Raw genomic sequence first — 22,650 nt, forward strand, 5'->3', positions numbered from 1 at the left:
ACGATAACTAGATTATGTATATGTTATTGTTGCTCCGGTTTAGTTGTTAATTATTTAATACTTCTGTTGAAATATCATACAAGTGAGCAGGGTATGTATCTGTAAGATCAACCTACAGCATGTTTAAACAAGACGCGACTAACTTTTAAATATTGTTAAACCCAATCGTAGTTGCGTCCTATGGTCATGTATAGTTAAATAACACTGTATCATTTCAGATGACAAATGAGATGCAAAACATGTTTCTAGAAGTCTCTCATGGAAGACGTTGAAAGATATCCCCTAAGCATTCAACTCGAGAGATGTATGAAAATGTATTACTTAAATACTGTTCTTCTGTGAAATATTACACAAATAGTCTATATTGATCTCAAGAGAATCAGAGGTTTCGTAATTTCTATACGGTCGAACTATAAAAGTTTTATTCTAGTAAGACTATCGATCTTCGTACGATTTGAGAAAATTAAGTGTACAACGCAGAATTTTCTGGAAAAGTATTATACAAGTTCTTTGGACAGGTATGTTGTTTTTTTTTTGATATCTCAAAATAAGTGCATTCACGTGTAAAATCTAAGCTCGCGTTCAGATTTCCATTGAGAAACACACTTGAAACATGTTTAAGTAATTTATACTCAATTTCTATGAAGTCTTAAGTCTGGCCAGAATCGCAGCTTTTAAGCTTCGGTAGACGTTATCAGGGAATTCTTAGGTGTATACGCTGTCGCGTTTGGATCTAAGTTCGACACTGTACACCCTGGCCGGGGACTTTCATTAGAACGTATTTTTGTACCTGCGACTCGCACTTCATTGTTCAACCGAAGCTTGGATGTCGCGCAGGTGGGTGCAGGGCCAAACGTATCTTGTGGCATCACAGCTAAATCTTGGGCTATTTTTGTTTTTAGCATTTCAATTTCCTTTTCTTGAGATCTAATTAAACCTGATTCAACATAAAATGCATGATGTATAACATATACCTTGCTTACTGCATTAATTCTTACATTTAAATCGCGAATAATGTATGCGGTATCCCTTTAATTCCAAATAATTTGAAATAATTATTTTTTAATTTACTTATTCATCATTTACTCCGTTACAGGGTAGCACCATAAATTCCTGGCCTAACTAGGTTAGAAAACAGACGAAAATACATATAAAATTTATTTACATATACGAATTTTGCCTGTGACTACTGACACTCTATTCTCATCTCCTGTTCCTGGATTAGTACTATCATACACGCGCAAATAGGTTAGGCCGGGAATATTTGGCGGGACCGTATGTTAGAACAGGGTATCCCACAACGAATGATACAACCAAGGAGAAAGTTGTTCTATGTACAAAAACAAACGAAATTTTTTGTTACGGTGGTAACTCAATGAATTTTCCAAATCGATTTTTTCTAATATTACTCTACACTTTTAACATGGTTTCGTACGTGGAATCACTTCCTTCTCAACTGTACTACTTATTACAGGGTTTCTTATATGTTATGTTACTTAATTCATATAATTTAAGTATGTAAATTCAGTTTTACTTACTCTCTTTGATTTCTAACTGTCGCCTGGCTTCACCAAGTGCAGAAAATAAGTCGAGCTTTATACGTGTTTCTGCACTTAAACTGTCTTCTAAATGAGCAGTTTTGTCTTGTAGCGCATTAAGTGCGGCAAGTAAAATTTCAGACTCTTTGTGATTCTCCTTACAACGTGCAATATCTTTTTCCAATGCACTGTACCTAATAAACAAAATCATTTTGTTGTCACAGACTGAATTATCGCGGATAAAACGCAGAGTGAACAATTAAACATTTCGTCGTGACATCGTCGTCTCAACACCGTCTATCACATCGCGATAAAAAAAAACATGGTATTCCATTAAAAAAAATAGAGGTCACCTTGAAATCTCCTCTATGCCTTCACCCACGCAGAAAATGTTTGTGTCACAATATGCCCCCCTCTTTACCGTGTAAGTTTTGTATATAACATTTTTTCATATTATTATAAATAACGGCAATATTCAAAGTGGACATAGTTATTGCCCCACCCTGTATATGATATATTAAGTATTGTATATTATACACAGCACATGTAGAGTCTAGTATAGGTTACTGCCACGTGAGGGACAGAATAATATGTCATTTTTATTGGAGGTAACAGATGAATGTAGCGGGTTAAACTTTTACATACTGTATATTCAATATATTAATACTACTTCCCGTAAAATGTGTTTTGTCAAAAATTGTCCTGATTATAGTATAACTTAGTTACACTTCTATTACAGGTAGAAAATACTATCATGTATGAAAGTTAAAATTCAACTTTTAATTGTATTCAAGCAAAGTGTTAACACAATAATAAATATTTTAGTTTATTTCTAAATAAAAGAATAATTCCCCATGAGAAAAAATCTCATAAAAATATAGTTAACTTTCTTTTATAAACTATATATTACTCGCTACGATTGGTAACCAACGTTACCGCGGAAACTCGGCCGGCAGACTCGAGCTCTGATTGGTCGGGGTTTTTTGTTAAATCGCCTCACGAGTGTCCCATTTCAGGGACCTGCAATATTTTTTATTACACCGTGTATAGACCCATTAAGGAGAGTCAGGGAAACCAGGAAGAGCGAAAGAATTACCATGGCTGTGATAATTAACCTCTTAACCGTGCGTAAAGAATTTAAGAGATTAGAAGTTAGTGTCTTAAGGCTCAACGGCTTGCGCGTTAAGAAGTTAAGGCACGGATTGTCCAGTCGAAGACACAGAGTGATCAAGACTCACTTCCCCGGTACCTCTTTTTCCTTAGGTTCCTACACTAAGGTATTTACCTTTCGTCTTTTGTTTTAAGCTCCCGCCGCAAACTCTTAAGGTCCTGCTCCATTTGCGTCCGACGAGTTTTACACGAATCCGTGCACTCTTGTCTAATAAGCGGCGCAGGAGGTGGTGGAATCGCAGAGCGTGCCTCCTCTGCGACTCGTCGTGCTCGTCTTTCAGAAAGTAGGGACGCTTCACAAGCAGTCCGCTGTTTTCTTTCTTCTGTGATTCTTTTCTCCAACGACGATATCGCTTGTTTATCTAATTGACGAGCTGTTACTAATCCATGTAATCTAACGAACACACAAATATGAACCGAATTTATTCGTACGTCGGAAAGAAAAAAACTGTTGGATGACAATTTTGAAAAATAATGATGCGTAACTTGAAATGCGCTTATTGAGAATGGTGAACAAATTTAAGATTTAACGTGTTTGATATAAAAAGTAGTTTGTTACAGGAATAACGAAATTCTTAAACTATAATAAGTATTTTTCCATCATTGTAGGTAACTGTTTGAAATTTCTCAAGCAATGTAATTTTTTGTAGAATATGATGTGAATAACAACAAGTGCACTAGAAAATGGAACCCTTGAATCTTTGGAATTACTTTTTACATATTTTAAAGAACGTATTGAGTATGGAAATAGATAACTAAAAATGTATTACTACTAGTTATGCACTAATATACGAACAATACATCTAACGTGACAATACAATGCTATACAATGGTATCGCAAATATAGTTAAAATTTTTATTGTTATGTAACAATAAAATTCAATTAAAAATACTATTTCAGGAAGTCCTCCTTGACCGCTTACATTAAAAAGTGTTCATTCACTTACTTGCTCTGTAACTGATCATTGTCGTGTTGGAGTTGTTGTATTTCACCCTTAGCTTGGCGTTCCCCATTCTGTAGAGTATTTATTTGTGAACGAAGCTCCTGTTCCAGTTGCCGACTGGACTGCAAGTCTGACTTCAAGCGCTTTATGTCAGCCTCATGCCTGCGACACATCAGTAACCTATTTAAATGATATCAGGTTAAACAAAAGAAAAATATGATAATTTCATACTCTGTCATTCGATAAGAAACGAACATTATAGTGAAGAAATCCGAATACAGGAAAAAAAAACTTCTCCTTGTATATAACCTACTTAATGAAAATACAAATATCTGTCTGTTGAAATCTTCATTGCAGGCTTTATTTATGCACAAACGATGAATATAAAAAAAAATTGAAACATTGCAATCTTTTATCCGCGTAATTGAACAATACAAGTGATATACCTCTGACAATATTCGTCTTGTTGTTTCTGTTGCTCGCTTATAGTATCAACAGGAGATTTAACTTGACGAGTTTTACGTTCACGTTGAGTGTTAACAGTGGACGAGGACTCTCGATTTTCTTTTATGTTATTCCATTTCCCCGTTACAGAACCATTCGTCTGCGACTTCACTGCGGTGTTCCCACAGTTCCCACCTTTGACAAATTTGTCTTTCTCGATTTCGTTCGCGTCGAAATCGTTCACAGATCTGAATGTTAGATTTAGAAGTTTAATAAATTACTTGATCACGAAGTATATGCATACACGAGGAGAGCAGCCTATTACTTACCCGATCCTATCGATAAATTGTATATCATTGTGAGTGACACTATTTCCATTAGTGTGTATAAACCTTTTATCATTCTTATCGGACTGTGAGATATTTGTGATATTATGCTTATTATGCTGTTCCTCTTGTTTCTCACCTTTGTCTAAGGATTTCCTATGATTATTTTTTGTTGTAGCATTTTGAGCTTGTGATGTCACTTGCGCACCTATATGTAAACTACCATTTTGTATACCTATTTCTGCAGAGTTATTATTGTTTCCTATAATGCATTGAGATATCGAATTAAGCGATACTTAATTGTACAGATAATTGTGTAGAGCATACGGAGAGATGAAAATAAATACAAACTACCTCTGCTCTTTTCAGGACTTGGATTGTACTGCGGACAAAATTTATTGGATTGCGTTTTAACATGCTGCTCAAACGTCGAGGTAACATGTGATTGCGACTGAACCTGCTGAATCTGTTGCACCATTGTAATTTGTTGTTCTAGAGGCAGTGCTTGCTGCAGCAATTGTAAATAGAATTCATTTTCTTTCGCTACATCTTTCTGCTTTCTCTGGAGGAATAAATTGTTACATATAGATATTGTAAAACGGTTCCGTAAAGCTCATCTATTTTAAAAATTTACCTCTCTCATTCTGTGACCAATAAAACATTTAAAACCAAAACCTAATGTAACTACGGGATAACCAATGCTGAAAACAAAAGATATTTCACTTGAATTATTAACATGGTATTTCCAAACAACACAATATATATGCGGTAGATGGTTTCTTTATCCGTTCTTTACAGAAACAACGTGAGCCTGAATAATAAAGAAAAATATATATATACCAATGTGCTGCAAATGGTCGACAGAGATCCAAGTGAAAAGGCATATGTCGTATATCTCTTAATCGAACCGCTGCTTCTATGTATAGAAATAATAACCATAGCATCACAGTTGGTAGGCACACTCCTTTGTCTATTTAATAATAGTATTACATTTGTATTAGTTTTATTGCTTAAATACGATTTTAACATTTTTAACCTGTAGACTGGGTAATTTCTTTTTAATTCACGAATAACCATACAGTACAGTTAACATGTTCTATGTTAGATGGCTATCGGTGATCCATAGTACATATTGGAAACAAAGCTTAAACACAGGATAATATTACTCTTTAGTGCAATATTAAATCGGAACATCGAAAATGCAACAAACTACAAAGCATTTAAATATAACTGTGACTTTCCTACAATCAAATACAACAAATCGAGATTCAATCAACTTTTCACACATTCACCGCCATATCTACTTTATCTCAATAGAATTGATATTGAAGTGTAACTATATAATTTTTGAAGAGGTTGCTTGATTTAACGGGTTCAAAAAAACTGGTACAATTTTTCCCTTTTATTTGGTATTAAAAATGACTTGTGTGAAGGTTTACTGAATGGACCTAGAATACCAGATGAAAGATATGTGATACGATGAACTCTTAAAGTTCTAACTCACTTAAAACTTTGCATACACCCTTGGAAAAATTGTTTCTACAGCATAAACTAAAATAATAGCTGTAGCTTCATTACTTTTTCGTTGATGTTCGAAAACTTCTGATTTTAATCGGAAATACAAATTTTTTCTATTAAACATCACTTCCATACTTATTAATCTTTTTGAATTTATTTGATTTGTGCTATTAAGAACCATGTATATGTAGATTGTAACCGCAGTTGAATTTTTGTTCCCAATCTACTTCAGGAGAAGTAATCTGCAATGCAATAAGCTACTGCATCTTGGAAGGCTTCTGTGAATTTCAAAATATTGCCTAATTGATTCCAGAAACTTCCACTATCCATTATTTCTTACCAGTTTCATTTCGCAAACACTTCAAAAACTGTTTATTTTTGAGTCCTGTGACAGAGCAACCCCTTTAATAATAAAATATTCAATTATTAACGAATGTTTTTGATAGATATATGTATTTCTTTAGTCTATATGTCTTTATCCAGTTATATAGGTGCATACGGTTTTACAGTATGAACATTTCAATTATGAGATAGAACAATTGAAAAGCTATGTTCATTATCACAGAACAAACTGGTGGCGAATGTGTTAAAAATATTACTGGAAGCCTAAAATTTCAGGCGGTGTATATGCTAAAAATAAATAAGAAGGATTTCTTGTGCTTTCTGCCACAACGTATAAGAATCTTACATAATTTATACTAATAGAAATAGTACCATATAATACAATTTAGAAATCTTTATGTAAATAAATAAAGAAATGGAGAATCATTGAAAGATATAAATGAATACAAATAACAAGGTGGTAACTCATCGATCCCAGTTCACAGGTTAAAAGAAATTGTCGCGTATACTTTATATTCACCTGTGTGCCATACATATTGTACCCAAACATAAGTGCTGGCAGCAAAGAGCAACCAATGTACTGGTATGAAGAAGAAGCAAATCATATCTGATGTGAGTGCAATACAAATAAAAAATACAGAGAAGGCCTGAAAATAGAACAGTTTATGTTACTACCACAGTAAATGTATTCAATTACGTTGCGGAAAATTTCATTATGTTGGCTTTGTTTACTTACCAAGCCTTGATATTTGAAAGAATCGTAAACGCTTCTGAGAAGTAGCCAAAATGGCCACAAAAATTCAAAACGGAATTCTAAAATGAAGTCTGCCAAAATTACTATGGTCCATAGTAGAAGAAATTTCAGATAAAGCAAAGTACTGAAACCAAAAACAAGACCATATTACTGTTTAATCATATTCCTTTTTTCACACCACAATATGCAATATAAAATTACATTTGACAAGAAAAGAAATTATGTAAACATTTATTCCATACCGCAGTCTTTTCATGTAAATTTTTATTCAAGCCACATGTGCCACTAATAGTCCATAGTAACGCTATTATAAATTTTTGTAATGATCACTTAATATTTATAAGAATGTACATATTAATTTTATCAATGAAAAAAGCAACTAATAAAGAAAATATTTCTTTTTAAATACGTAGAATTGATAGATGTTACAATGTATTCTGCTAATAGTAAAAGTTGTCAACGACCAAACGGATAGTTTATTGTGACCGCAATTGAGCCACTGGTCACAGAATGTGTTCACTGTACAAACATACACATAAACAAACTAAATAATCGCATGTTTTCCATGTCATCTCCAGTTATAAAATCTTCAAAATAAATTGAATTTTACAATTAAACATGTTACCTACACTCTACACATTATACTCCAAATTCAATCGAGTCTAAAGTTTTCACAACTATATTAAAAATTTCTTACTTCACAATGTTGTTAAACAGATCCGAACAAAGAAGTCTCTTAAGCGTTTTCCAAATATGTTATATTCACCAAAGTATAAACAAATACTTGTTTTGTGGCTGTTGGATAATTCGTGTATAAAAGGGTTAAAAAAAAAAAGCGGGGTACACTGAATTATCCTATTCTGAACCGTTAAGTATTCATGATCGCCGCGTGTTGAGATTGCTTAACATTACACCAAACAGCTAATGTTGTACATGTTTTTAGAAAAACAGGTACGCATGGTTAAAGTTTTGGCAAATGTCAAGTTATGTCACACACAGCTTCTAGTAAAGCGGCCGACAATCTCCCGTTGACACAGTGCATTGCAGGTCCCATAGAGTTCACAGAAAATCGGTAATGACAGAAATGTTTGATCGGCGGATCGAAAGCGTTCGAACGGAAGGTCTGTTACAATTCTGGTTATTTTTAAAATCAGCCGTTCCAACAAGGAGACATATGGCGGCGAAAATTTACCTTCCGTAGATTCCCTCGGTGAGCTTGTTGCGTTTCAAGGGCCTCCGAAGCTTACCGCACTCGACATTTCTTCTCTTCATATTCCTAGACACTTTCACCACGACCAAAGCGACGTTATTCGCGGCGGACAACAGAACCGAAAAAACCGCAAACCCTCTGCGGAGTCGTGTAAAAATCCACAGTCTCGCGCGCGACTTCTATTACAGACTCTTTTGTTGTCATTCGTCTGAGGATAGATTCGAGGTTTTACAGCGGTTTACCAAGCAGCTGATTGGTCCATTGTCAGACATGGCGCTAATCACCAGGGAAAATCACCTGCTGAAATATTTATTATGCGACGCGCTTTTCAATAAACCACCGACGTTCTTTCCCGCGGTTCGACGACTAAATCCGTGTTTCACTGTGGAAATTTTTGTTCGAGATAAGTCCCGATTATAGACTTTATCGATCGTACATACTTTCGATTGTGCCGTCGGTCAATCGACTTGTTTCACTTACGTTAACGGCGCTCTGACCTGACAATATGTGTTGTCTCTCTCTGTCTCGCTTTTTCGCACTCTATGCCTCTCGCTTCCACCCTTCCTGTTCACCGTATTCTGTAGTACACCGTTTAATAAAATACTTGTCCATCCCACAGCTGTCTCTCGAGAAACACTTTGAAAAACAACATTCTTGTCTATGACACAATTTTCTGTGGTATGGATTACACCGCTTTACACACATATGATGTTCTGTCGGTAATCAACTTGTTTGATTTTCCCACTTCCAATCTGTGAAGATTCCTTCGATTTTGGCTTGATAGTAATATCACTTCAAAAGCAACACTGCTGCGAATACAAAATTATTGTATTTTCACGTGAGACACAGACTCCCATCACAACAAATCGCGTGACTTTACAGGGACGTAGCACAACTGAGCACAAACGAAAATATTTGCTGGAAAAAAAGAACCAGTTCATTTACAGCAGAAAACGACTCTACAAATTTCACGTAAACACTGTGCCGTTAATTTAAAGAAAAGAAATGTGGTTTTGCGTTCGAAGATACGAAGATTTAATATGGCGTTCCATTTTGAAAAATTAAGACAAGAGACTGCAAGAGACTTTGACTTTATGCCCAGGTTTATTGCAAGTAGGCACGCACCTATTTGGTATAAAATGGACCAATCAGAGAACCACTCCACTCTGACCACTGAAGGTCCTTAACCGAAATGAGAGCTCTCTCTAGGTTGTGGTATTTAATGATTAGATCGCAGCGCCAGGACACGAGGACGGCACTTTCAGCAACCAGTTCGATCATTTGGCGCGTATTCATTTCACTCGTGTATGTATATTATTATATTTGCAATGAAGAAACGAGTGCATGCTAACAAACTCATTCAGAATTGAATTATTTATAGTTTATAAATATTCACTCACTTCATAATATTACGTTCGCATTAGCATCGTTTTTCGATTGGTATCATTATCAGTATAAATATTGAATACATTTTGTTAGATCAAATGACAGAAATTCAAATGAGTCGATTGTCGGTATAACAGTTGTATACGTGGTGTAGCATTGTGGATTCCATAAATTTATATCTTGACATTATTAATAATGTCTTTTATTGACTCTTTTCGTTTTCTATTTCATGGAGTTGATCAATTTGGTTTCTACGTAATACTTTCAAGACCAACGTATTATTACAAGTATCCAGCAAACAGCAATGTCTACGTACCGTCTGTATTGTTATTAAGTATATTATTAGTGTAATAATGCAAGAAAATTTATCACATTTGAAAACAGGAATTCAGGCGAGTCAGTTACCGATAGAGCAACATATATATGTGTCTCTTGTGGTACAGAGATCCAACCTTAAAGCCTACTCATAAGTGAATATTGACTGAAAGAAAGTAGTGTTCTGGAAAGATATAGTTGGATATAGTACTGTTCGTATTGTTTTCCATGTTTTTTCATTTCACTGTTCATCAACACTTTTTTAAAACTACGAAAGCAACTGCATTGCCTAAGCGATTCGCCATTTTTACATATTTTTATTTTTCTACTATACAGTGTCTGTATTAGCACATTCTCTCTGAACTAAAGAGTAAATAAATGGTTTTTCGATGTGATTAATAGCGTGTATACTTTCTTTCATTTTTTGTCGAACGGCACGTCTAATTTGTATCAATTTTTAATTATATAAACAAATTAATTCATTCTTACGGCACAATTTCATTTTGAACGTTACTGTTAGCAACATATTGCATGATGTTCTTAGTACAACCTAATGTTACTTATTTAGTTTCCATTTACATTACAAATACAAAAATTTACAGACTTTATATCAATTCATTTTTATCGTTTTCGTAAAATATGAATAAATTCCTTTATTACTTTTAAATGTCAAAGTGGTACAAAACGTTAAATATATATTTATTTAAAGTTCAAGGAATTTAGCCACAGTAACGAGGAAATAATTTTGTAATAGATATCTTTAAAATAAGTACATGAATAACATCTTTACGATTTATTCATTACCAAATCTTTCAGTCTTCGCGTTACGAAATCAGAATGAAATCACGGTCTCAAAAATGTACATATTTATGTTTATTGCAGAGTGATCGGAACTTTCACTTTCGCCTGATATATTTTCCATGCCAAGTTTGTTATGACTCTGGGAAGATGCTGTTTGTTGTCAATAATTCGGTACACGTGTGAATTATCTAAACAGCGTTGCAATCATAATCGTGGCGCAGTATCACACTTATACCAAGGTGCTTTTTTATCAGTCGGTACGCAACGATCACTCAGGTAGCACATGCCAACAAAAATATACATGATTTTCCTAGCAATATTATTTTCTTGAAAAACGGATGTCGTGTTTTGTTTATTATAATATACACATTCACGACAAATAAAGCGTAATACACGCAAGTTTTCCTTACTTTAACAATAAAATATAAGATAATAAAAATTTATGAATGTTAAAAAATAATTGGTGAATTTGTGTTTGAGAACAGAGAGCATTAATGTGTAATTTTATCATCTTGTATCAAAGTGTTTGTACAGGTGCATGAATATTTAATTTCAAGAAATTATTTCACTTCTATTAGCAATTCTTTTCAATAATACTTGTAACATTAATGTAGAACATAAATATTTAAATAAGAAAATAAACAATTTCATAGGGTAAGTGAGAAATCATTGACTGGTCTGTCATTTTCCACAAATATGGCTTCAACGAGTAACTCTAAAAACAAGCAAGAGGGCAAGAAGAATCGTCTTGCTTTAGAAAAGTCTCCTTATTTGCTACAACATGCTACCAATCCAGTTGATTGGTATCCATGGGGCAATGAAGCCTTGAACAAAGCAAAAGAGGAGGATAAAATAATCTTTCTATCTGTTGGATATTCTACCTGTCATTGGTGTCATGTCATGGAGAAAGAATCCTTTAAAAACAAGGAAATTGCTGAGATTATGAATAAGAATTTTATTAATGTAAAAGTTGACAGAGAAGAACGGCCAGATATTGATAGGATATATATGACTTTCATACAGGTAATTACATGGTTATTCCATACTCTTCTCAATATCATAAATTTTAAGAAATATTGTTTAACATAGGCCATGACTGGTCATGGTGGGTGGCCAATGAGTGTATTCCTTACTCCCGATTTAAAGCCCATAATCGGAGGGACATACTTTCCTCCAGAGAACAAATATGGGCAAACTGGATTTAAGACTGTTTTACTAAATATTGCTGAGAAGGTATGTAGAATCGGAATCAGTGGAAACATATGAACCGTTATTATATGAATATCTATTACTTTAAACCATTTTGCCTTCCAAATGTTTTGATAACCAGAGTTTCAGTGTAGTTTACAACAATCCTTGTATCAGGCACGGGTTAAGATTTTTTGTGGCCCAGAGCTATCAAATTTTCCAGGGGCCCCCTTGGTTGAAAAGTGGGGGGGGGGGATTTTTTTTTGTAATACAGTACAACAAAATATATAAATCATAAAAAATTGAAATTTATTTTAAGTAAAATTAAATAACATTTTTATTACAAAATGGAAGGTTCAGAACATGGGGCCTGGGGCTACAGCCCCCTTAGACCCCCTCTTGATCGGGTGCTGCCTTATACATTTTGTACTATGAACTAAAATTTTGATATATAATAATTAATATCTCGTATTAAAATGCAACTTTTTTATGTTTTATATTCTTTAGTGGAAACAGTTAAAAACCAAAATGTTAGAATCGGGTTCTCTTAATCTTAAAACATTAGAAAGTATATCTAAAGTGCTCCCATCATCAAAGGTGAGACAATAAAGAATAAATTTGAATTTTCTTCATGCCTCTTTTGATAATAGAATTGTATTTATTATTGCTTAGCGATTTTCTAATGCAGAGAATAGATCCGCCATTATTGGAGTGTAGCCAGATTTGTATTCATCAATTCACGAGCGAATTTGAACCAGAATTTGGTGGATTTGGCTCGTTTAGTATGCAATCGCCTAAATTTCCGCAACCGGTGAATTTTAATTATTTATTTCACATGTACATGCGTCAACCTACTGACGAGGTTGCTCAACATTGTCTGCATATGTGTATATACAGTTTAAAGAAAATATCTTATGGAGGTATACACGATCATGTAGGTCAGGTAAGAATTTTCAATTTGGATGCACGATGGAACAGTTATTTAATTTGTTATTGCAATCCGTTATTTAAAACATATATTTATGAACTTTTATATTCATTTTTCATTAGGGTTTTTCAAGGTATGCAACTGATGGACAATGGCATGTTCCCCATTTTGAAAAGATGTTGTATGATCAGGGTCAATTAATGCAGTCCTATGCAGATGCGTATCTTGCAACGAAAGATGTTCTTTTTGCTGAAATTATTGATGATATTGCCACTTATGTACTGAGAGATCTCCGTCATAAGGTATAGTTTTTATTTCTTTAAGTTGCAAATTTATCAGACCGTATTAGGTCGAAACAAATTGTACGAAAAGAGAATGTAATGTTTTTCTCCGCCCTGTTAAATAACAATTGCGTAAAAACAGAATTAAGTGTGTATACAGTAATCCATTACTTTATTGATGTTTATATTTAGTTTTCATGTTATTTATTTTAGGAAGGAGGCTTTTACAGTGCTGAAGATGCAGATTCATATCCTACGCACGATGCAACAGCCAAAAAGGAGGGTGCATTTTATGTTTGGACTGCCGAAGAAGTTAGGACACTCTTAAATAAAACAGTTTCTGATAGAAAAAATATTAAACTGTGCGATATCTTCTGCCATCATTTCAACGTAAAGGAATTAGGGAATGTAAACAAGTATCAAGTACGTTTGTCATTTATTTATAATATGCGTGCGTGTTGTGATGAAATAGTAAAATTGTACAGAGCATTAGGAAAGGTTAAAACTCTTATACTGCTCATTAACGTAAATGAAAAGTTTGATCGAAATTTAGGTCGAAGATATTCAATGTAGAATTAATTTCTAGCTTTTGTAACTTTTATTTTGTTTATCACATACAGTGTTCAGACAATCCATTATATATAACCATATTCATTCTTTAACATTTTCAAGGCAGGTCCCCAAGTACCAAAAGTGTTTCTTTTAATAAAGTTCATTGATCTAGGATCCCCATGGAGAGTTGACGGGAACGAACGTGCTGATGGTGCACAATGGAATTGACAAAACTGCTGAAGAATTTGACCTCACTGTCGAAGAAACAAAGACATACTTAAAAGAAGCATGTTCCATTTTGTACGAAGCTAGATCGGCAAGACCACGGCCTCATTTAGATGACAAAATTATTACAGCATGGAACGGTAAATAATGATGCATAGCATTCTTTTTATAAAAATAATTCTTAACAATATTTCCTATAAATCGTTATGCCTATAATGAATTTCAGGTCTTATGATAAGTGGCTTAGCCCGTGGAGGAGCTGCACTGGGCAATAAACAGTACATTAAATACGCGGAAGATGCGGCGAAATTTATCGAACGTTATCTTTTCGACGAGTCTAAAGGTGTGCTGTACCGTAGTTGTTACCGTGACGATACAGACAAAATTGTACAAACGTAAGTATACTAGTGTTATTAAAATTAAGTAGATCAATTGGGAAAAGAGAAACAAAGCAACGTCTGAAAATTTGTGTAGAACTTGTCGCACGTTTAAAGTTCACGACAATTCAACATTGAATTATGTTAGTGTTGGTATACTTGTGAAACGAACTCTGTAAATATACAGTAGAACTCCGCGTATCTGAACTCCATTGATTTCGTCGAAATTTTAGCGAGTACCCGATCAACGGAACTCCTACCGAGTTCTTATTATCTGAACGACGTCCAAGCGTCACTCCAGTTATGTGAACGTCTTTAGAATGCAAGAAACAAAGCAGAATCATACTGAGATCCTAAGAGAAGTGTATTTTTGTGAATGTGTGATTGAATTCACTTATTTGAACGTGAACTCCTATTATTTGAACGAACAGTTGTAGAGAATGGGGAGAATAGGTGGGCTCCTATTATTTGAACGGCCCGATTATATGAACTGTCTGTCCCCCGAGGAGTTCAGATACGTGGAGTTCTACTGTATTGCATTGTGTATGAATGGCCCATACGTGCCATTTAATTGGGCCACGAGAATCTGCGCAACGTTAATAAAATTACAGGACGTAACAGTAATTTTACCGTGATGCTTTTAGGAGCGTGCCCATAGCTGGTTTCCTGGACGATTACGCGTTCGTTGTGAAAGGATTGTTAGATCTGTACGAAGCCAGTTCGGACGAGAAATGGCTGGAATTCGCCGAGAAATTGCACGACATACAAGACAGCCTGTTCTGGGACGAAACGAACGGCGGTTATTTTTCAACAACCTCGAGGGATCCTGCAGTAATTCTGCGGCTGAAGGAGGGTACGCTTAAGCACTTTTGTGGTAATTTTAGCTCGGGGCGATTAAAATTCTCACACTTCCGTAACGCGTACACGGCGGTCGCGGTCACGTCGGGCCTATGAAATCAAGGAAACCTCGCGCTCGTTCTGTAGTAAAGTCGAGCGTGTCCAAATATTTATAGCCACGGTCTGTTCAGTGTTTCATTACGTCCAACCATTAAGTCTATCAGCCACGCGGCGGTTTCGCCGCCGGGGCCTACGATACTGAGTATTAACTTATATGAAAGAAAACGATACGCAACGGTGTATTTTAGAAGATTTATAACCTCCTTTACAGTCCACGACGGAGCGGAACCATCCGGTAACTCGATTGCCGCCGAAAATCTATTGAGACTGGCGGACTACTTGGACCGTGGGGAGCTCAAGGACAAAGCGGCACATCTTTTCGGGTCGTTTAGACGCTTGCTGATGCAGAGACCCATTTCGCTTCCACAGTTAGTATCGGCGCTTGTCCGGTATCACGATGATTCAACGCAGGTGCGTGTAAACCAGATATCGATACGTATACCCACGAGCAAACTCGGCTTCCACTAGGAGAAAAAGTGACGTAGGATAAGAGGCCTCCTACCACTTGGTAAATTTATTTCAAGTACTGAAATAAATGTTAAAAAATTTAACTTAAAATGCATGGTAATTTCGTATAAATTTCAGAAACTTCCGAATTCAAATGGTAGAAGGTCTTTTCTCTAGCGGAAGCCGAGTTTGCTCGTCGATGTACACTGACGTGCAAACTCGGTTTCCTCTAGGGGAAAAAGCAATGTAGGGGTTAGGGTCTCCTGCTTGATAAATTTATTTCAAATACTGAAATAAATGTTAAACCGAATGTTAATTTCGCATAAGTTTCAATAACTCCGAGACCAAATGGTAGGAGATTACATCACTTTTTCCCCTAGCGGAAGCAGAGTTTGCTCGCCAGTGTACAGGGCGCTGCAGCTTTTAACCTCTAAACTGTGCAAATACGGTTTTTTTGTGGATATACGACTTTACTTTGCCGGACCACAAATTATTCGACTTTTTTTTATACCTCCTGGTAGTATTTAACGAGTAGACTTTAAAAATGCAAGTTTTAGGTTTAGAAATCCACCGGTTCCAAAGTTAAGCGTATGTAAAAAATACCTATTTTTAGCATACTTTACAGGTTAGTTTAACGCCATATTGTCCTCGATCAAAAATTCGTCCAACGAGTGGAATTCACAGATTCAGTATTTTGCTTTGAATAAGTGGTTCTCTTTTTTGCAAGCATACCGATTTGATTGGACGCCACCCGCATGCATCTCCTTACAAGCAGTGACACCACTCATTGGGCGAATTTTAGATGGAAACCAATATGGCGTTAAACTAATCTGTAAAGCACGCTAAAAATACTTGGATTTACATACGCATAACTTTTTAACCGTTGGATTCCTAAACTTAAAACTTGCATTTTTAAATTCTACTCGTTGAATACTACCAGGAGGTATAAAAAAAAGTCAATAATTTTTGGTCCGGCAAAATAAAGTTCAGCTCGAAACAAAATTCCACCGTTATTCAATATTTACAAGAGTGATACGAAATGTTTATATGATAGGCCATAAATGTATTGACGATTCGTTGGAAAATATCACAGGAAACACGTAAATTGTGCGTTTCAGATTTATATAGTTGGAAAACGGGGGGCAAAGGACACGGAAGACTTGCTGAGAGTAGTACATGATCGTTTGATACCTGGAAGAATTCTTATTGTGGTCGATCACGATGAAACTCCAAGTTTAGTTGCTCGTAAAAATGATCATATCGACAAAATGAAAAGCTTGAACGGTCAGGCTACAGCTTACGTTTGTCGACATCGCACATGTTCTTTACCTGTTGCGAATCCCGAACGACTAGTCACATTGCTGGACGAACAATCAATGGGAAATTGTTAACAAACAGTAATTTATATTTGTAGACGTTTAAGGTGTTCTCTAGTTTTTGGTTCGACTACTGTGATGATCGCAGGTCTGTAAACCAAACGCTTACATATAAAAGTAAGTTTATAAATTGGAGTGCTGTCTACTATACAGTGTTATGTTCTTGAAACCATGAGTTACCGCAACATAATAAGTTACCAACTGTATTGTATAATACTAAACTTATTGTTACATCAGAGTCGATGAAAATAATGTTACATATAATTGTAAATATTTTTTCTAATAAAGTGAAGATTTGGGAGTATCAAATGGTTTCTTATGTTAAGGCATTCAGTGAAATATCGTGCACAATATGTGTACATTTGATAATTAGAAAAAATCGGAAAATTGTGCTTTCTTAGTGAGTCATTTATTAAGTTATGAACAAAAAACCGTTCGAGCATAAAGGGTCCAATATTCCTAGTTTATAATTTTCAAACCAGTAAAATTTGTTATCACAAATGGAAAAAAGAAAATTACGCAACAAGATATAAAGTAACCAAGAAAGCATTAATCTAAGAAAAACTTAAGACTAAATAAGTAGTCTATTCTAGAAATGCATATAACATTATCACATATTAAGGAACTGTAGTTTATACATGAAGATCTTTGTAATTAGATTCTGAACGTTTATCTACATTTGCATGTGACTTATTCACAAAAACAGGAATTAAAAACAGTAATCTATTAAGTATTCTGTTAGGTGTGTCAGAAATTACAGAAATGCACACGATACAGAGAATCTTAATTTTTGTAATTTGCCAAGAATATATTTATGCTATTTTCAATAAAAGAATAAATGAAACGTGTAAAACATAAAACCACTTGAAGCATAATAACAGTGTACGTAATTCCATTGATCTCGCCAGTCCATTTGGGTAGATGATAGAACAGACTTGTAATTCCTAATAAACCCCGCTAACAATTTCCGATCCGCACCGAATCGCCCCCCCCCCTCCCCAGCGCGTATTGGTTTTTGATCATCGACAGACGTTTTGGTTACGAGGAACGATGTAGTACGGTGGCTACCGCAAAATCTCGTGTCGGAATTCCAACCGAAAATAGACGCGGGTATATAAACCGCCAGAAGAAGAGGGAGGACGAAACAGAGAGAGAGAAAGAGAGAGGAGAAAGTTAGGTAGGAAGCCGGAACACGACGATGGATCTTTCGTTCGATCAACGGCGGTTTCAGACTGCGATCTTAACGCGGTTACGAAATACAGTGATGTCTCGATAAGTGCGACATACTCGTGTCCGCTTCAGAGCATTTATAGGACTTTAAAGTGTCAACAATGCAGTTTAATTACATCCTACCAGTTCTAATTAGTGGCAAAGAGTTTAAGCTTAATTCTTTTATTATGAAATCATTGAGATTATAGACTCATATAGATGATAATCTCAAACAAAACCGCTTTAATTAACTTCTATGTACTTTCTACTGGTTACTACAAAATAGTGAAGATATAATTTGTTTCTTACACCAGTAGCAATTACGCGTGACATTCATACTCTGTATTTACAAATTACAGGATTCCGTGCGTCCAGTTGTATACAAGTTTCGAGCAAATTGCCAGCAATAAATGATAAAAGTTGTCTAAAAAATCATAGACAAAATAACAAAATGACAAAGCAAATTGGCAGCAAGTTTTGCAACATAACCTATGTATGTCAAATTGCTGCATATGTTGCTGCCAACTTGCTGCCAATGTGCGCGCAAGTTGTAAATCTTGCAACAAATTTGTAGCCATAACTTTATAACAGGCATTGAATAAAATTTGGCTTTGCAGGTTTGGCTGACTGGGAGGTTTCAGCCTATTATAAATTTGTGTTTTACCCGAAGCTGAGCCTTTGCTTAGCTTCTGTTTATTTTGTTTTGATTAGTTCCACAGGAGGACTCACCCAGTGGAGGGAATAACGCTGTTGCTCGTGTCGCATTCATCGAGGAATCACTGTATGTTCTTCGTCGCGGTCCCAACTAGTGTTGCCAAAAGTAGGGAAAAAAATGGCCGCGTAGGGATAAAGTCACGTTGTTGGTTGGCTGGAGTGGTGTATAAGAACAGGATTAAGATTTTTGGGGCCCAAGCTATCATACCTTCGAGGACCCCCTTGGTTGAAAAAGGGGGGGGGGCACAAAATTTTTCTAATAAAACATTGTTACGAGCGTAAACCGTTGGGAAACTTAAACAAAAAAAAATACAAGTTCTCTGTAGCTAGCACAAAACATTTGAATAATGATACAATCAATTCACAATTTTGTGATTTTCATGCCACTTAGAATAATTGGGAATGAATCTGCGCGCTTGATATCGCTCCTTATAAGGCTGTCCTATTTATAATCGACCCACTCGAATATTTCCGAAACTATTGACGACATTAAACAATGTTTCAGACAAAAGTTAAATGGTATCAGGGGGCACACTATCTGATGTAATTTTTTCCTATGTGGACACGTATAGGTCATATGAAGGTCAACTTTGTTTTTTTCAATGGCATCCTATATTTTTTAATGCAGTATGATGTTGGTCGTTAATCCTTACATAAAGTACCAAGTCATTTATGGCGAATTGATACATTAACAAATACTCGATTCCATTTAAAAAAACAAAGTTGACCTACATACGACCTCTACGCGTCCATATAAAAAAAAGTTACTCGCATCGGAAAGTTTGCCCCTTGATACCATTTAACTTTTGTCTGAAACATTTTTTAATATCGTCAATAATTTCAAAGATATTCGAGTGGGTCGATTTAAGTGGGACACTCTGTATATTGTCTTTTCAACAGAATATCCTTATCTCGTTTAGGTATTTCAGGTTACAACGTAAAATAAAGTAGGTACATAAATCTTGGAAAATTGAAATTTACTCTAAATAAAATTAAATAACATTTAATCGAAAGGAACGCTTGAATATAACGAACAACACTTCGTTATATTTTAATAACTACGGTTCGATTTATTTCTACATTCAGTGCGATGTCGATCTATTTCAAAAGGAAAACACGGTAAACAAAATTTCGCTAAATTATTTTTTTTACATAAATGGAAAACTTAGATTGGGCCCCCCTACAAAGTGGAGCCCAGGGCTGTTGCCTTCCTCCTAGCCCCCTTGATCTGGCGCTGGTGGAGGGAGTAGTAGATAGGGTATACTTGTGCGTGACACGTCACGCTTTCGTTCGTGGTAGTATTAGCATGGTGTGCACAAGTCGCGTATTAATCCTATATATCCTTACGAAACGTCACCTTATCTCTGCAGCGGTACCTAATAGTGATGGGCACCATCGACTAAATTAAACTATCGACTAATGACTATTTAGTCCCAACATACTATCGACTATTTAGTCGATAGTTTTCAGTCGACTGAAATTTTGCTTTATAGGTTATGTATAGATTATGTCATCAACTTTTCAGCACCATTGGTGCATTTACCTTTTGGAAATGTATTAGTTCATAGATAGAATTTGAAAAATGTAAGTGGTAAACAAGTTTTTTTTAAACAATTCGATTTTTTGTAAGCTATTTAATATTGGCACTTAAAAAATTAACTGCTCTAAATTTTTTATGGAAATCAATTAAGTTATAAGCAATAATTTGCACAGTTCTTGGTAATGCATAAAAAAATATATGGAAAAATTACAATTGGTTTGCATCGCGAAGAAAATAGACAAGATCCAGTCAATAGCGATCAATAGCTTGATAGTTCAAACGACTAAATTTAGTCGACTGAAAGTAGTCACTTCAAGTGACTAATATTAGTCAACTGAAGTAATCGCTTCAAGCAAGTAAATTTAGTCGACTGAAAGTAGTCGTTGGTTACTATCGACTTAGTCGATAGTTTTTAGTCGATGGTGCCCATCACTAGTACCTAATTCTCCTGGTAACCGATTGGTCACGACACACACCAGGGACCAAAATGTTAGATCCTCTTTAATGCTGAACCTTGACGGCCGGCCAGGATGACAATGGTTCATCAGAGATCCATTCGCTAGGCTTGAAAGAATACAATTTACAATCTGGGGTGGTAGTAGCGGGTGGAGGGGGGGGGGGGTTCATGGCTGTTATCGATCGTACCACCGTTTAAATCAGGAACGATCGAGATTAACCTCCAAATCGTGGATCACCTTGAACCCCCTAGTCGAGATAGAAAAAACCTTCACGCGGTGGGTATGCACTTCACTAACAACGAAAAAAAAAAAAAAAGAAAACAAACAAAAACCGCGACAAAGATCTCGAGTAGGTCTCCGAGACTGCTTGGCTGGTTGCACGGCTTCTTCTGACCTGTTCTGGTGTTATCTCAACCCTTTTCCTTCGGTTCGAGCACACTATCTGAGACGTGCGCCAGCCAAAAGACCGAGCGGAGAGAATAGTAATGAGAAGAGGGACGGGGGGGGGGGGGGGAGGAAGAGAGGACAATTGGAGTAGGAGGATCCTCCAGATCTTCTCGAGGGAGGATGCAGGGAGGTCACGCGGAACGGATGGAGGCGAGCGAGGGAGGCGTGTAGACGGAAGGGGTCGCGCATGCGTTCGCTACGTTCCCGTCGACAAGGATGTTCGACGTTTTTTTCTCCAGTCACCGGTCGACGCTGCACCGGGCACCGTCGACGCGAATAAACTATCGACGACGCGTTCCGCCGCGGCGCCACGGGCCTGAGAGGAGACGAGGACTTGTTGGTTATGGGTTCACGAAACATCGTACAGGTGGACTGAGAAAGAGAGATTGTGTGCTCTCCGGGGGGGAGGGGGCCGTGATACACGTCCATCATACGGCGCCCGCGTATATCGGTTCATGTGTGTTATCGTCACCAACAGAGGGAGGAAGGGGGTGAGATCCACCGTTTGCACAGGGAGGTCACAGTTCCCGACACGGAACCGTGACGGCTGGTAGCCCCCACGCGACACGCGCCACGCGCTCGGCCTATCAATCTTGCCCCCCAGTCAAGCGAAGAAAGTCTCCCACACTAGGAACGGGACTTCCCCTTTACGGTACTTATAATAGGGGTTCCCCCTTGGTTGCTCGACTCCACCATCAGGTCACTCTTCTTCCTCGATGATCCGTCGAAGGTAGCCCGCCAACAGGCCAATCTTTCTTCTCCTCATCCGCGAGTGTCTGGCCTCTGGTAGCAGCCAGGTGAGCAGCAGGTTAGCCCAAAGAACGAAAAACAGGGGGCATCTCTAGGCCGAAGGTGAGCGAGACAGAGACATAGAGACTGGGCAGGCGCCGTATCGCGAGGCAGCACCTCGGACAGCAGAGATCTCTTGTTTCCTCGAGAGTCAGTAAAATGCGGCCAGCCCGAGGACTGACACGATCACGGGACAGTGAGGGACAGAAACACGATAAACGCTCGGCACGCCGGTAAAACCGAAAGTACCCCGTGTACGGTGTATCGTGTCCCCGTGGAAGGTACAATCCAGGTGGTAGCATAACAGGGGACACGCGTAAACATACGAACCGACACGCGTGAATCTCTACACACACGGTCTCCTCGATGTCGTCGGTTCTATCCGTTGCCTGCCAGGTCACGTCGGTTGGAGCA

The 22,650-nt window shown here is 36.7% G+C and overlaps 2 protein-coding genes across 2 annotated transcripts; one reads left to right on the top strand and one right to left on the bottom strand.

The window, feature by feature from the left end:
* Positions 1-674: 674 nt before the first annotated feature.
* LOC107185556 (macoilin-1) lies at positions 675-8,499 on the bottom strand. Its single transcript, XM_015573258.1, has 12 exons — positions 8,229-8,499; positions 7,019-7,160; positions 6,803-6,929; positions 5,263-5,392; positions 5,057-5,123; positions 4,777-4,984; positions 4,426-4,684; positions 4,099-4,344; positions 3,656-3,832; positions 2,824-3,102; positions 1,539-1,732; positions 675-937 (listed from the first exon to the last, which is right to left on the bottom strand). Exons 1-12 carry the CDS (start codon positions 8,306-8,308, stop codon positions 675-677), a joined length of 2,172 nt encoding a protein of 723 aa, XP_015428744.1. The 5' UTR covers positions 8,309-8,499.
* A 2,367-nt stretch (positions 8,500-10,866) lies between these two features.
* On the top strand, positions 10,867-17,290 carry LOC107185559 (spermatogenesis-associated protein 20). The gene is made up of 12 exons (XM_015573266.1): positions 10,867-11,024; positions 11,402-11,771; positions 11,838-11,981; positions 12,444-12,533; positions 12,625-12,879; positions 12,987-13,166; positions 13,359-13,568; positions 13,870-14,062; positions 14,149-14,317; positions 14,944-15,152; positions 15,468-15,667; positions 16,822-17,290. Exons 1-12 carry the CDS (start codon positions 10,882-10,884, stop codon positions 17,092-17,094), a joined length of 2,436 nt encoding a protein of 811 aa, XP_015428752.1. The 5' UTR covers positions 10,867-10,881; the 3' UTR covers positions 17,095-17,290.
* The last annotated feature ends 5,360 nt before the right edge of the window (positions 17,291-22,650 follow it).

Source organism: Dufourea novaeangliae, unplaced genomic scaffold (genome assembly GCF_001272555.1).
Source record: "Dufourea novaeangliae isolate 0120121106 unplaced genomic scaffold, ASM127255v1 scaffold48, whole genome shotgun sequence".
NCBI classification, from domain to species: domain Eukaryota; kingdom Metazoa; phylum Arthropoda; class Insecta; order Hymenoptera; family Halictidae; genus Dufourea; species Dufourea novaeangliae.